The following is a 14,530-nucleotide window of genomic DNA, read 5'->3' on the forward strand; positions in this document are numbered from 1 at the left end:
TTTTTTTATGGTCATCATCCAACCCACTCATAAGTACTGCGAGCTCATAGACTCAAGAAAGGAGAAGAGGGAGGCAAAGATGGTATAAAAACATAGGCTTGAATCTCAAATTTCTTTAGTCTTCACGCCTCTACATAAGAGGGTGCTCCCATCATGTTAGAAGCACGGCCACAAGAATGCCATTTTTGATCCTATAGAATTCCCTTGTTTAGTTTCTGAAGTCTTTTCAGTAACCCCAATGATCTCCATTTATATTGATGATATTTGGTTCAGGTTTGATGTCTCAGCCGCTAAACAAGCAATCAAGGTCAAGAGAATTCTATGGTTCACTCATGGCAGGTTCTTTTATTCGTAAGGTCCAATTAGCTCCAATTTACAGAGTAGCAAATACAAGTGAGAACTGAGAACTATACCATATGGAGTAAACGAGGAAAAATTCTTTTTTTTTTACTTGAAGATCTGGAAAGACATTGCGAATTTGTTGAGAACTGAACAAGATCATTACGTTCAAAATCTGAGGCAGAAGCAAATCCACGATATCTTGCAACTCTATAATCATGCTCAGTATTCTTTCTGATGCATTGGATCCCTTTTAATTGAAGCCTTTCCTCGTGAAAATGTAGGAAAAGGGAAGGGAGAAAACCAAATGAGAGTACCAGAGAGCCAGATAATCTGTTGAGGCAGATATATTGTACGTTCCTGAAGCTAACGGGCAGAATTAGAGTCACTTAGCAACTATAAAAGTAAGAACATTGCAACTTCGAATCAAATACCATAACATCTGAGCGATATCTGTAGGATCTAATATTTTGGGGGGGGACATCGAGCTTATGTGTCTGTGCCATGAGTGCGGCGTGGAAACCCTGTTGAACAGATTTCTGATGGATATTTGGTTGGGTACTGACCTAAATGTTATAAGAGGTGATTCAACTTGGTAATTCATTAACTGATGTGCTAAATTCATGGGGGGAAAGGGAGGGGAGTAGCTAGGTTATTAACTTCTATGCTGCTAAGCTCATGCGAATAAATGAATGTGAGAGTGAAGTGCTTAGGTTTTTAACTTCACTATTGTGCAAAGCTCATGAGAATAAATAGAGGGTAGTAGCTAAGCTGTCAACTTCAGACCTTCACTACTGTGCTAAGCTCATGGGAGTATAACATTTGACTCAAAGTGAGAACACCACGGTGATTGCTACAATTGATGAACACCACTGGGGACAGCTGAGGTGGAGTCACAAGCTTCCCTTGCCTCTGCTTTACTCCAATTCTGTCCGGCTTCCAACAAAGTCTCATGTTCAGAACTGTGGCTGCACTGAAGACACTTCCAATGTCAGATCTAAGGTTGGAAACCACTTCACTTCTAGCTACCCATATCAAATTAGAAACACTTGGTGGGTATTGAGTTGGAGTTCACTATAGAAGACATGGTTTGATCGGGTTTCTTTCTAATAGACTACTGTGTTCAGGTTTCTGGGCCATACTCGGTAGCTAAAGTTGGAGACCACATTGGAGAAATTGGTATTTGATGGAAGCCTACTTTATCCAAAAGTACATGAATCTTTATTCCCCATATGTCTATATTCTCAGGATCAAGGTCATATAGTACAAGAATCAAGTTTTCTACTATCACTCCACCCACGAGAAGTGATGACATCCAACCATTAGACTGGATTGGGGGAAAAGAAAGCATTTTCAACTTTATTGAATGGAAAGAGCAAGAGTTAACGATCAAACTCCCTTAACCATGAATCCAATTTTAGGGTAACATTTTGGTGGATGAAGAAATTCTGTATCAAGCTTAGGGCATGATGGAAAAAAAATTCTCAATATAACAAAAGGCAGAATCATGTTTTTGGAACATTTACCACTTCTTCAAGCAGCAGAAGGTCAATTGAGACTATTTTTGAAGTTTTTAATTAATCTTATATATTATCAGCACTGTCCCAAAACAAATTAGTAATTATAACAAATGATCAACTCCAAACCCAAACCCTCAAACAGAAAGAAAAAGAAAAAACTGCAATGTGAAAACATAAAAAGAGTCAATACCACCAACTCACTTTTACATTCTTTTCATGGAGGTCTTGCAGTACCATTGCAGCTTCTTCCAGAAGGACTAATTAGTAGGTAAACCATTTGCTACTGCTAGATGATGCATGAATCTCTCTCCTTCCCATTAAGAGAACACCAAATTAGATTCTTGCTTGGTCTTCCCCTCAAAAATCCCCACAAGGACTAGTCTATGAACCAAATGAACTGCCTTTGGACAAATGGCAAAGTGTTTGCATAACTGGGCACAGTGACATCTAGATTTTCACTATTGGAAAGTATCCATTTGTTGTCTTAGATGGACTTAACATTGCTAAAATGCAAAAGATCCTGAAGGCAGTTGCTTTCGAACCCCAGCAAGCAAGACTCTGGCTTTTATACTTAACAAGGGTTCATCAGAGACACCAACAAGAGAAAGACCGAAAAACATATGGCTCTGGTAGAAGAACAGTGTTCACATAAATAAAGATTCCACATTTAACACCTTTGCCATATCCAGGATGGATTAAAGGAGAAAAAAAATGGTTTTCTAATGTATGCCATGGACAGGAATCACAAACTTGTTGAGAACTGAACAAGATAATTGCATTCAAAATTTGAAGAGACAGAAGCAAGTCCATGATAGCTCGCGACTCTATAATTTTGTTCAGAATTCTTTCTGATGATTTGGATTCTCCATTACAATTGCAGACTTTCCCTCATAAAAAGGGGGGAAACAACTGAAAATACAAAAGATCCAGATAATCTGTTAAGGCAGATATCTTATACGTCGGTTAAGCTAATACACAGAATTACAGACAATTAAGACAACTATAAAAGTGAGAACATTGTAACTTTGAATCAAATATCATGATACCAATCAGGAAGAAACAACTGCACATAAAAGAATGTCGTATACATTTCAATTATTTTGCAACTATAAAATTTCTGGAAGAAAAAAAAAATTCTCCCTTCAAATGCAAAGTAAGGACAACAACCCGGACGCCATGAACTCTTCAAGGCAAAATGTAGACAAATCTCACAGTAGATGTATCAATTGACTTACAAATTTGCGGCTAAAGGTTCGTAAACCCTGAATCCATCAGGTAGTCTGATGCAGGCAATCCATCCATTCGGTTAAAACCCCCGTCTGAAGCAACTCTGAAGCAAACCCTCACATGTATTGTGATGCCCGAGCTGCCATACTAGAAACCTGAGCCTGTAACTGCGTAGACTTGATCTTGGAAGCCATGGCTCGGTGGAAGAACTGCTCACGCGAGAGTGACCTAATGCTCCTCAAATACTGATCGAAAGGGATAGATCCTTCCTGAACCGCTTTGTCCAGCGAATAGACCACATCCTCTATAGCCAAATCAGAAGCAGTGCACTCAAGCATTTGCTTGGAAAGCGCATCACATGGCTCCAAGATCTCTTCAACCTCCAAAATTTTTGCCTCACTCACCCTTCCCTCGTTCTCCCTCAGCCACGACTCCAGAAGATCCGTATTCATAAGAACCATCTGCAATTGCTGCTCAAGCTCCTCCGTCTCCCCCTGAAACTTCCTCAACTCCTTAGAGAGATGTTCTTCTCTTTGCCGCAAAGCCGTCTGCAAGTTAAAAAGGCCTTCCATCTCGGCCTCTCTACCCTTCCCCAGCGCCTCGGAATCAACATGTAGCTTCTCCATAAGCTTGTTGATTGCGTTCCTCCGATACACCTCCGAAGGATCTTCGGTCGTCGTCTGTGTAGGCGGTCGATGCCGCTGCGGCGACGGCGGAAACTGATTGCCATAAGGAGACGAAGACGAAGAGTAACCTTTTGGTGGAATACCGGCGCGACCAATGGACGACGACGATGAAGAAGAACTCGAATTCGAATTTGAATTCTCACTTTGTCTAGGGTTAGGGTTGGGACGGTGTGGACGGGAATAAAGAGGAGGTTCACGGCTGAAGACATGACAGAGATTACCAACCAAATCGACGAGATTGGAGCTAGGGTAAATCCAGTTCTGAAGATATGGATGAGAGACCAAGCCGGAAGGATTTACATGAGAATGGGGGCGTTTAATGATCATGTCGCGAGTTGGGGTCACATAAACGCAGGAAGAATGGCGAGGGTAGGATTCCATAAGCCAGATGACAACCGGAATATTGTAAACGACGCCTGCGTAGACGATCGGAATGGTGCCCTCAGCTTGGAGGATGTTGACGGTTCTTCCATCGTTGTGGGTGAAGGTGGCGGTTTTGGGTTGCAGGCTAGGGTAATTCTCGACAAGAGCGAGGAGATGTTGGCGGATCAACCACTTCACGTCCTCCGCGTACGGCAGCGCCGAGGGGCCGCGCTGGGAGAGAACGTTGCTCAGGAACTGTTGAATGTATTGGGTGTTCCGCGTTGCTGCTGCTCCTCCGGCATGGGATGGTGGTGGAGACGCCATCTCAGGTTGCAGAGAGTAAAACTAACTTATGAAAACGGAAAGAAATGAGCAGCATCCATTCGATCAATCGAGCAGATTTCCAAGCGAAAAATTCAAAATTGCAGGAAACTTGCGGGGAAAGATGGATTTTGCTTCGAGCGAAGGATATTGACTTTGACCCTTTCTGAGTTCGTCGATTCGATTTTGGTCGGACTGAACCATTGCTGGTCGAACTGATAACAAGTCAAATCAAAAGCAAACCGTTGAACCAAAAGTTGGCTTCTTCAAATTAATGGGCTTTGATTTTGTGACCGAGACCCATTATAGTCCAATCTCAGCCCATGGACATATCGTTAGTGTCTTTAAGTTATTTTGATCTGTTTCGATCCATTTTTATTATTTGGGCCGGACAACATGGATTGTTGGGTTTAATTGGGCCACGATGCACCCATATGTAGCATGCTCTTCCATCACTCTCCCTAACCATCAAACTCGAATCTCTTGGGAGGCGAAACCAAGGTTTAAAGTATCCACGATGTATGCTAAAATACATTAGCCAGAACGATACAATACTCAATACAGGACGATATGTCTCTTAAAATAACCTAACCAATATGATACTCAATAACGATACTTTAAAACCTGGACGAAACCTCGTCGTATATTTAAGTAGTTAAAAAGCCATTTCCCTATGATGTAAATGCGCTCGAACAAACCTCAATTCCAAAAAAAAATCCATGTTGTCCGGCCCAAATAATAAAAATGGATTTGTTTCTTGTTTATTTATAGTTGTGCAAGGCTCAAACTCAAAATCTGCTATTGAGTATGGAGACGGGATCCTTTACTAACGTATTTTTTACGCCCCGTTGCATCACGCGTTTAGGGGAAGGTTCACTTTTGAATACTCTTTCAAAATGTATGACAGTAGAAGTCAAGATAAGGTTATCGAAGATAGAAGAACCGGATTCGTGAGCATGAGCTTTCTAAGCGATTACATCATTTACAAAGATCAGCATAGAGGTTGATAGGTTTGAAAATTAAAAGTATACAAATCAAACATCACAGCTTGTGACCAAAATTGAGTTTGGAGAAAGAAAAGAAGAAAAAAAATCCAACCATTCATGAAGCTTCCAAGAAATACTATCATCTACAAAAAAATCAACCCTCTTATGTTGACAAAAGTTAGCCATTGCCCATATTCCTGTGAAATGTTTCCAAGGTTCGGATCAATATGATTTCTTCAACTCTCTGGAAACAACCTGTCACTTGTCAAATGGCAAACCTTGTAGATTTCTACCTCCAAAAAAAAGACTTCTGCAATCAAACGAGTTTAGTTTGAAAAGAAAATGTTTCAAACGAACAACTTGATTCAGCCATAATTGAAAATGCTGAATGTAAAATTATTTCTAGAAGTGGAAATTTAAATGGTAGGTAGCATTGGAATGGAAAAAAAAAAAAAGGCTACTGGATCATTATTTTAGTTCCTATCATTCTTTGAAAGGTAGAAGATTGGGTGAGAATGTCTCATAAACAAAGGAAATTAATTTTCCATAGACTAATGTAAACAAACATCATTAAAGAAAGAATTATCGATATACTACTACATTGAATTGATTTCAACACTTAGTCTATAGCTATCCAGCACCTTAAGAAAAATTCTCAGTCAAAAATGAAAATATTCAAAAAGAAGAGAAAAAACAGTTTTTTCTTCTGTAATACTGGTAAAATTTTGATTAAAAAGCAAGCTGGGTTGACACGCATGAAGAAATTTCCAGTAGCTACCAAACTGTTAGTTCCAATCTACAAAGATTTAGAGGAAACCTTAGAAGAAAGAATTTAGACTTTGAAAGATTTACAGGAAACCATGGAAGTGCCAAAAGCTAGCTACCCTACACTCTCAAAGTCTCAATTGTGAAAAGAGACATTAACCAACCTATAAAGCCATGATTCCAACTACATGAAGATATAAAAAGAAACTTTTTTGGAGATTAAAAATCAATAGTTGACAGGGTCCCATGCATATTCCTCCATTAGATTTTGAATTTCTTTCCAAATTATGAAGTCATGGTTGCCATTAACAACAATTTTGTGAATGGCTTTTTGGCTGCATGAAGACCCTATTGAAGACCAAGTCTGGTTTGTTTTTTAATTCCTATTTCACCTTTTATCTAAATAGAGCTGTCTAGCTTTTCAGCAGTTCAACTCATGCACCAAGCCTCTGTTCTCTCCTTTCTCCTTTATTAGACAAATGTAAGATTCTTCTGTCAAATCTTCCTGGATTGATCAAGTTGCTTATTTTTGAAGTAAATCTCAACCTAATGCCTATCCATATTGTCTCCACAAATTTAGCTAGTCAACCCTTTTCCTTGTAGGTAGGTCTCTGTGTTCTTAATTAAAGAGCTTGTTTCCTTAATGATAAATATACTTTTAACCCTTTGATATATATATTCATAAATGAAGATTAAATAGCCTCTTAATTTCATTTTTAATCCAGATCAGAGGCTTCAACATGGTCAATGATTTGCAAGTACTAAAGAAACGATCGAGTATGAATTGCAAAAATAAAGCAGAGAGTAATGAAAGCTTCTGGTGTGATATGTGGGTTAATAATTTCTCTTCTTAGTAACCAGCTACCAGAAACACAATAAAGTGTTCAATATGTTCTTCTAAAGAGTAAAGGAATTATGAACCCCACTAGTGGGTCTTCTTCATAAAGAAGATGTAATTAGAGGCCCTTGTTCCAAGAAATGATACTAATTATGATTCAAATAACAGTTCATCATAGCTAATTATATCTCTCTTGTTACTTAGTTAATGATTTCATGATATATGTCAAAAATCAAACATAGAGATTCTTTCCCTGTGTATGTAAAGGAAGTTGTCTACAAAATTTTGAAGGCCTCTGATATTCACCCACGGCGAAGGCGAAGACTGAGATGAAGAGAAGCCAAGGGACATGATGGGACATCATGTTGCCTCCCTTTCTGTTGCATGGAATTGACCTGTTCTTCACTTTTTTTTTAAGTCCTATGGGTGGAAAAACTCCATTACTATGAGCAAAGATGAAACAACTCTATAAAATTTGAAGAAAAATTACATCTTTCGATCTGTTGGTATCTGTTTATACATGAAAAATAGATGAACATGATCATCGCACCTCACAAAATAAGAAAATCCTTTTCCTATTAATCGATCCCTTGCATTTTTATTGGTCTTCATGCTGATGTTATAGACATGCAGAGTAGTAGTAGCAGTAGGAATTCCTCACCAATCTTATCTACAGATTTAGATATTCAGTAAGATTTCATATGTCAAACCAATACAAATGGCAGTATTTTATGGGATGAGAGGTAACCATTCAACTAGTCATATTTGAAAAAAATGTCTTTTACCAAACCAAACCAAACCTACTCCCCCAAAATGATCAGAATTGAAATTGTCTCTATAAGGCTTGAGCCACTCTCTTGCATCAATTATCAACCAGAGCTTCAATTACCAAATATGCATCCATAACAGAATCTTTCCTTCTTCTTTTTTGGTTGAGTCATTATCAAATCAGTCACAAAGAATCTGTGAATTTGTAATCCCAGAGAATGAGAAAGAGAGAAGAGAAAACGTAGAGTTCAAAACCACCTCAAATTGAAGAGATGACTACAGTCATTAGGGGCTCACATAACTTAAAAATGACTTTTGTTAAGATTTGGCCTTTAAACTACAAACATTAAATCATGAACAGAAGCTCTTGTCAATGGAATTGACAGGACAATAGCAAAGATTAGCATTGACTTTTAAGCTCAGTTTTCCACTAAACATGAAGATTAAAATTATTTAGGGGACCCTAAAGCCTAATGGAAAGGGTGGGGGAGTCCCAACCTTAGTCAATTCAATAACAATATTTCTACATAGAAGACTATTCTTCCAACCAAAAGAAGAACTCAATCATAATTGTTGAATGCTCTAATCAAAATCCATAAAAAGAATGTTTTTTTCTTTTTTCTTTCTATTTTTGTTCCATAAGTATTCCGAGGAGAATACAATAAGGCATCATGTGAGAGACAGCAACATGCATTGGTTCTTGTTACCGACACTTTTGTTCTCTGGGTTACCATGATCAGAGAAGATGGTCCAGCCGCGTGAGATGCACGTGGGGATCAATTATAAAGCTAAGACGCGTTTCAGGGGAACATCTTCAGTGGCCGCACGTGTTGATTCTTGATTCAAATTCCATCTTTGAGAATTAATTAACAAATTAAAGATCAATCTCTAATTTTTTTTTTCTTTTTCTAAGCTACTATTTTCCCATTTTTAAAACCTTTTATGTCAATCTCTGAAGAGAGGAGGAGTCAAGAGCTAATTTGACAAGGAACCCATGAAACAATAAGATAAAATTAGGTGACCAGAAAGTTGGTTTTCTGGTTCAAGATTCACCATTAAAGGTTGAACTTAAAGCGCAAAGATACAAACAGTTACTTCAGTTTCTTCGGTTTGAAGATTACATGGAGGGAAAGCCAAAGAAACCCATCAGAATCTCACAATTTAGCTTGCTTGCTTCTTTTCTCCTGCAGACAAGTTGGAACCTAAAGTGTTTGCTGGTCTGGTCTGTCTTGTTTTCTGAGAGATTATTCATGAAAACTACCTATTTCTGCTAAGCTCTGCTAGCTCCCTACTAAAATAAATTAGTTTCTCTGCTTCCATCATCAACTTGTTTGAGATGGGAGGATTGGGTTCTCTCAATCATGTCCAGAGGGGTTCCCAAACAGAGCCCAGATTGTTGTCATCTGAGAAGCACCCATTGATTTGGTGACTCTGAAGAGGGCTACTGTTGATGAAGCTGTACTCCAAAGATGGTTGAATGGGTTGTTGTTGCAGTTGTTGTTGTTGTTGTTGAGATTGAGACATCTCCTTGTAGATTAAGGCAAGAAGGTTGGCCTGTTGACAATGCATGTTGACGAGCTCAGCTTGGGTCTTTGCCAATTGTGCTTGCAGATCACTCACTTGTTTCTGGAGCTGGCAAATTGCTCCTGCACAACCATAAACTGGGTCTCTTATCCTTGCGTTTGCTTCATAAACCATGCTACTCACTGCATCAGCCCTCTGTGACTCTGGTAGTTCCTAAAAAAAATTTGGAAGATCATCAGATAAAGAAGGTTGAAATTGGCGAATTATGCAGTGAGTCAATGTATCTTGCGTAGAACCATAAAACTGAAATTAAAGAACAGGGCTTACCTGTAGGAACTTGATGATGTTGCTTGCTCCAAACACTCGATGTGCAGTGGTGAATTTGTGAGGTTCTGTGGGAGGGAAATAAGGGGCGAGCACGCACTTGTCGACACATCGCCGGCGGAGAATCTTACAGGCGGCGCAGGGGCTGATGACAACCGGAGGAGGAGGAGGAGGAGGAGAGGATGTGGGAAGAACAGGGGAAGATTGAGACTGAGGAGAGGAAGGAGTAGTGGCGGTGGCTGCTGTGTCAGTGGAGACCATCTTCAACTCTCTGTGTTTTTTTCTTTTTTTCCTTTCTCGCCTTGGTTGCAGTGCTTCTTTACTGAATCAATTCTCCTGTTCTAATTCTTGGGAGTGATGTAATGAAGAAGGGAAGGTGTGAATTGTTGAAGCTAGGTGACGCTGGAGTGTGATGTCTTCCCTTGGAGCTTAAAGGGAAGGTTATATATAGGCTTCAGCCCAGAGAGGGAAGAAAGAAAAAAGACTACACAGTGGGGCCAAAGACTAATGGCAGAGACTTGTTTACCCTCTGGATTGAAACTATTGTGTTATTCTTATGTTCTTTCCCCCAAAAGTTTAGCACTTAGGATTTGACAATTTATTTATGATTAAAGATAGATTTTCTCTCTAAATTTGTTAGAAGAGTATGAAAGGAATATAATTTCCTACCCATAAATTCATTTTCACCACAAATTATGAAAGTTTTTTGTTTTTTTTTTTTTCGGGCTATCATGTGGGTATCTCTTATGCGGCCCTCAAAAGAATGTAAGAGGAACACGATTCTTTACCCATGGGTTACTTTCACTACAAATTATGAAAGTTTTTCTTTTTTTGCTGTCATGTAGGTATCTCTTATGCGACCCTCAAATTGCAAAATGTGACCTTTTAAAAAAATCTAACTATTACAATTAAAAGGGGAGATTATGGCTATTGAATTCCTAAAATGTCATCTAATAAAAATCTGCATAAAATATATTGAACATCCTCAAATCACATACATGTGGCAAACTGTTAAATTTCTAAAATGTCATGTATCTGCACAATGCAACAAACAAAAATTCAAAATAGCACGTAACTCTTTATCCACTTAAACAGTTTATGATTGTTAAGGTTATCCTAATATAATATGTGAGCCTGAATTAATTACTGAAATTCATAATTGATGGGGTCTTAACACATTAGTCAATACACTACCATTAGGTTTGAAATGAGCCAAACTGATCTATTGTAGAAGTGGACTAGGATTTGACATTCCTATTATAAATAGTTATAATAGTGTTCCTACAATCATTAATAAAATTTTTCGTTATTTTCTTTCTTTACAAGAAAGAGGTACGATTAGTATTCTTTTAAATATTATATTTTATTCTAATATTATATAGAATTTGATTAATATTTTAAAAAAAATTTAAAATTATTTCAAACTAATTTTTTTAATAATTAAGGTTATGAATTCCCATCAAAAATACCAAAATGCCGATCCATGACATCAAACGAAAGGTCAACACCTTTTCCGAATTTTTTTTCCATGATTAACACTTTAATTCCATTTAATAAATTATCCGGAAGGTGGCTGCTATTGCTAATAAGGGTGTTCTTCTGGTCTTTGTGACCCATGATTAACTTAATGGTTTTCGTAAAATGCCAAACACACAGTTTGAACTTTGAAGTTTTCAAAAACAAGAGGTGGGGGGCCCAACGATCGGTGAGGGTCAGTCTCGTTACAAGGGCAGAGGAATAATCAACAATCAAACGCGTTTTTCTTACTGTCCATATTTTATTTTCTTCTTTTGTTGGTGGGGGCAGTGCACGCTGAAAGTGATCTTGAACCGTTGATATATGTAAGAATACAAATGTTAAATCAAGTGGACATCATTGCAGTACTACTTAGTTATCAGTCTGGTGACAGTTAGGTATTCTTGCTTAATCTATCATAACACTTCTTTTCGTGTTTGACTTTAGCTCCTTATATAAATCTTGATTCTTGAACCAGTTTAAGCGGTTGATAATGATAAAATAATACCGAATTGGTTCGGCCACGGTCAGGCCAGTGACCCGGTCAAACTAGTTCAAAAGATGGACCATCAAGTAGTGTAAGGAAGAAGGAATCCGATGATTATAGAAATAAACGTGTTTCCATAAAATTCAGGATACACGGTTTTGCCATACAAGGAAACTATAACTAACTTCGAAAGATGAAGAAAAACTCTACAATCAGACAATCACCAAGAAAGAGCATGAACCCATCCAACAATCGAGAATAGCAGGTAATCCTTATATAAACTAGGGATCGCAACAGTAAAGGAATCTGAATCGTTTCCTTCCATTAACGTTATTCAATTAAGCTCTACAACTAGTGATGGCTACTGTGAAGTTTTTCAACTATTAACTTAAGTTTTGCATCTTACCTTGTTTTGCAGGCAAGCTTCACAGAATCCAAAGGCTAACATATTCTGGACGCATCACTGGTCAAAACTAAGGAAACCGGTTTTATTGATTCCGGTTTTTAGTTGAACCGAGGAAAGGTTTACAAAGAGAAAGAGAGAGAGGGGGGGTTGTGTGTATGAGTGTATCTCCCATTTTTGGGGGAAAAAAGAAGGAAAAAGACAAGAAAAAGTACTAGAGAGAGAAGATTGAATGCCACATGTCACCTTAGTAGTTGCTGGTGGACGATTGGCTTTTGAGGAGGAGGAGAAGAGAAGGAGTAGGAGGAGTTGGCTACTACTTATTCAGAATTGCTGCTGCCACCACTGAGACATCACACCAACCTCTCTCTCTCTCTCTCTCTCTCTCTACCCAATTTCGTGACGCGACAGCTCAAACTGTATCATTAAGCTGGAAAAGCCCATGGGCCGATTCCTGTGGGTCAAGAGTTGGGTAGGGATCTGGCCATCTTGTGGGCCCACTTGAAAGAGAAATAAATTACACTTTACACCTCTCTCCTCTCTCTCTCTTTCTCTCTGTTCTTAACTTCTTATATCGCAACTCCTTTTCTCTTTGTTTATGTGATTAATGACTGTGACCTTTAAGTAACTTACCACCTTTTCTAAGCCCAAGTGTCCCCTTTTTTCCTCTCCTTAGAAAAAGGAGCATGGGACTTTGGTAGCTTTTACATGGGCTTTTAGTGGAAGTGGTTAGAGACCCTTGGACCTTTTATCATTTCTCTCTCTCTCTCTCTCTCTCTCTCTGTGTCTGTGCTGCACAGACACAGAGAGAGAGAGAGAGAGAGAGAGAGAGAATGAGAATCTTCTGAGTGTGGACTGAGACTTAAAAATGAAGTGATTCTACAATGAAGAAGTTTGATTCAGTAAATCAGTGGCAAAGGGTGAAAAGAGGGAGTGACAGTAAGAGTTACATAATAATGTTGTGGGAATCACTTTATTCTGCCCTAATTGAGCTCACTAATGCTAATCCAATCACTACTATTTACACCCAACCACCCAAATGATAATCTACATGATCTAGAACAACTTCACTTCCTTCCTAGCAAGGCCCTGTTTCTTACCATATCTAATCATGCTGGGGATTCTTGTCTAACAACCCCTCTCAATGAGTCCCATCAAGTATGTATTGTTAGGTCGACCTAACATTTAGTTGTGTTTTTTAACTTCTTTAGTTCAAACTATAGCATGTTTTCATTTCATTTCTTTACAATTTTTTATTTTAGAAGTAAAAATTATGTTATCATCTTTAAGTCTGGATCGATATTGCGAATATTTTTATGATCAAGTGTTGCTTTCTTCTATTTTCCTTCCGAATAATTTTACGTCGAAACAAAGAGAGCCTTTATTAAAGTTTAAAACATGTTAGGGTGATTCCATCAGCTGAATCTATGAACAATCCTGTAGGACCTGCTATTCGGAAGGTGTCGAGCTTATCACATGAATGAGATGCGTGCAGCCAGAAACCCATGTAGAACAGATTTCTGATGAATAGTTGGTAACATATTCACATAATGTACTCTGTGATGAGAGGGGAATGGAATCTACTTGGTTGTTCATTAACTGATGCTACAGGAAGGGGAGTAGCTAGGTTGTTAACCTCTAAAAGCTGCTGAGCTCATGGGAATAAATGCATGTGAGAGTGAAGTAGTAAAAGACTAAAAGGAATAAATGGAGGGTAGCAGCTAAGTTGTTAACTTCATTTATGTGCATGCTATAAGCTCACATTCACTACTGAAAGTTTGTAATCTGTACTCTGTAGAGAAGTGAAAAGAGTTTTTGAGTCCACACGATACTTATCTTTTCAAGTCTTTTCCCCACAGTGCTTGCTACCATTAGTGAACACCACTGGGGACAGCTGAGGTGGAGCCACAACCTTTCCTTGCCTCCTCTTTACTCCAATGCTGTCAACCTTCCAACAAAGTCTCATGTTCAGAGCTGTGACTGCACTAACACACACTATCAATGTCAGAGTATAAGGTTGGAAACCACTTCACTTCTTCAAGCTACCTATTTCAAAGCCCATACCAGAAGCACTTGGAGGGTATTGTGTTGGACTTCACTAAAATAGAAGCCATGGTGTGATCGGGTTTGATTCTAACAGACTTTTGTGTTCTGGTTTCCAGGCCATACTTAGTAGCTAAAAGTTGTAGAGCGCGTTGGAGAAGTTGGCATTCCCTGGAAGCCTTTTGGGCTAAGTGATGCAATAAAGTATAAGCTACTCTGTACAAAAGTACATGTATTTTTATTTCCCATATGTCTATATTCTCATTCTCAGGGCCAAGATAGTGTTATGTTTTAGCTTGACCTTTTCTTGTAGCCATAATAGTAAGAAAGGATATACATAGCTTATGTCTTGTATCTAATATGACCTTAAATTAATAAAGATGAATGAAAGATAAAGATCTATATAGCCGGCCCCATTTAG

The 14,530-nt window shown here is 38.4% G+C and overlaps 1 protein-coding gene and 1 pseudogene across 1 annotated transcript; both read right to left on the reverse strand.

Annotated features, from left to right (window-relative positions):
- Positions 1-2,143: 2,143 nt before the first annotated feature.
- Positions 2,144-4,646, reverse strand: LOC149027048 (protein ELC-like pseudogene; annotated as a pseudogene).
- Positions 4,647-8,792: 4,146 nt separating this feature from the next.
- Positions 8,793-10,094, reverse strand: LOC149027049 (LOB domain-containing protein 1-like). Its single transcript, XM_089158568.1, has 2 exons — positions 9,665-10,094; positions 8,793-9,550 (listed from the first exon to the last, which is right to left on the reverse strand). Exons 1-2 carry the CDS (start codon positions 9,920-9,922, stop codon positions 9,173-9,175), a joined length of 636 nt encoding a protein of 211 aa, XP_089014694.1. The 5' UTR covers positions 9,923-10,094; the 3' UTR covers positions 8,793-9,172.
- Positions 10,095-14,530: the final 4,436 nt, after the last annotated feature.

This window comes from Hakea prostrata, chromosome 1, assembly GCF_041222555.1.
Source record: "Hakea prostrata isolate BN-2017 chromosome 1, UWA_Hpros_2, whole genome shotgun sequence".
In the NCBI taxonomy this organism is placed as follows: domain Eukaryota; kingdom Viridiplantae; phylum Streptophyta; class Magnoliopsida; order Proteales; family Proteaceae; genus Hakea; species Hakea prostrata.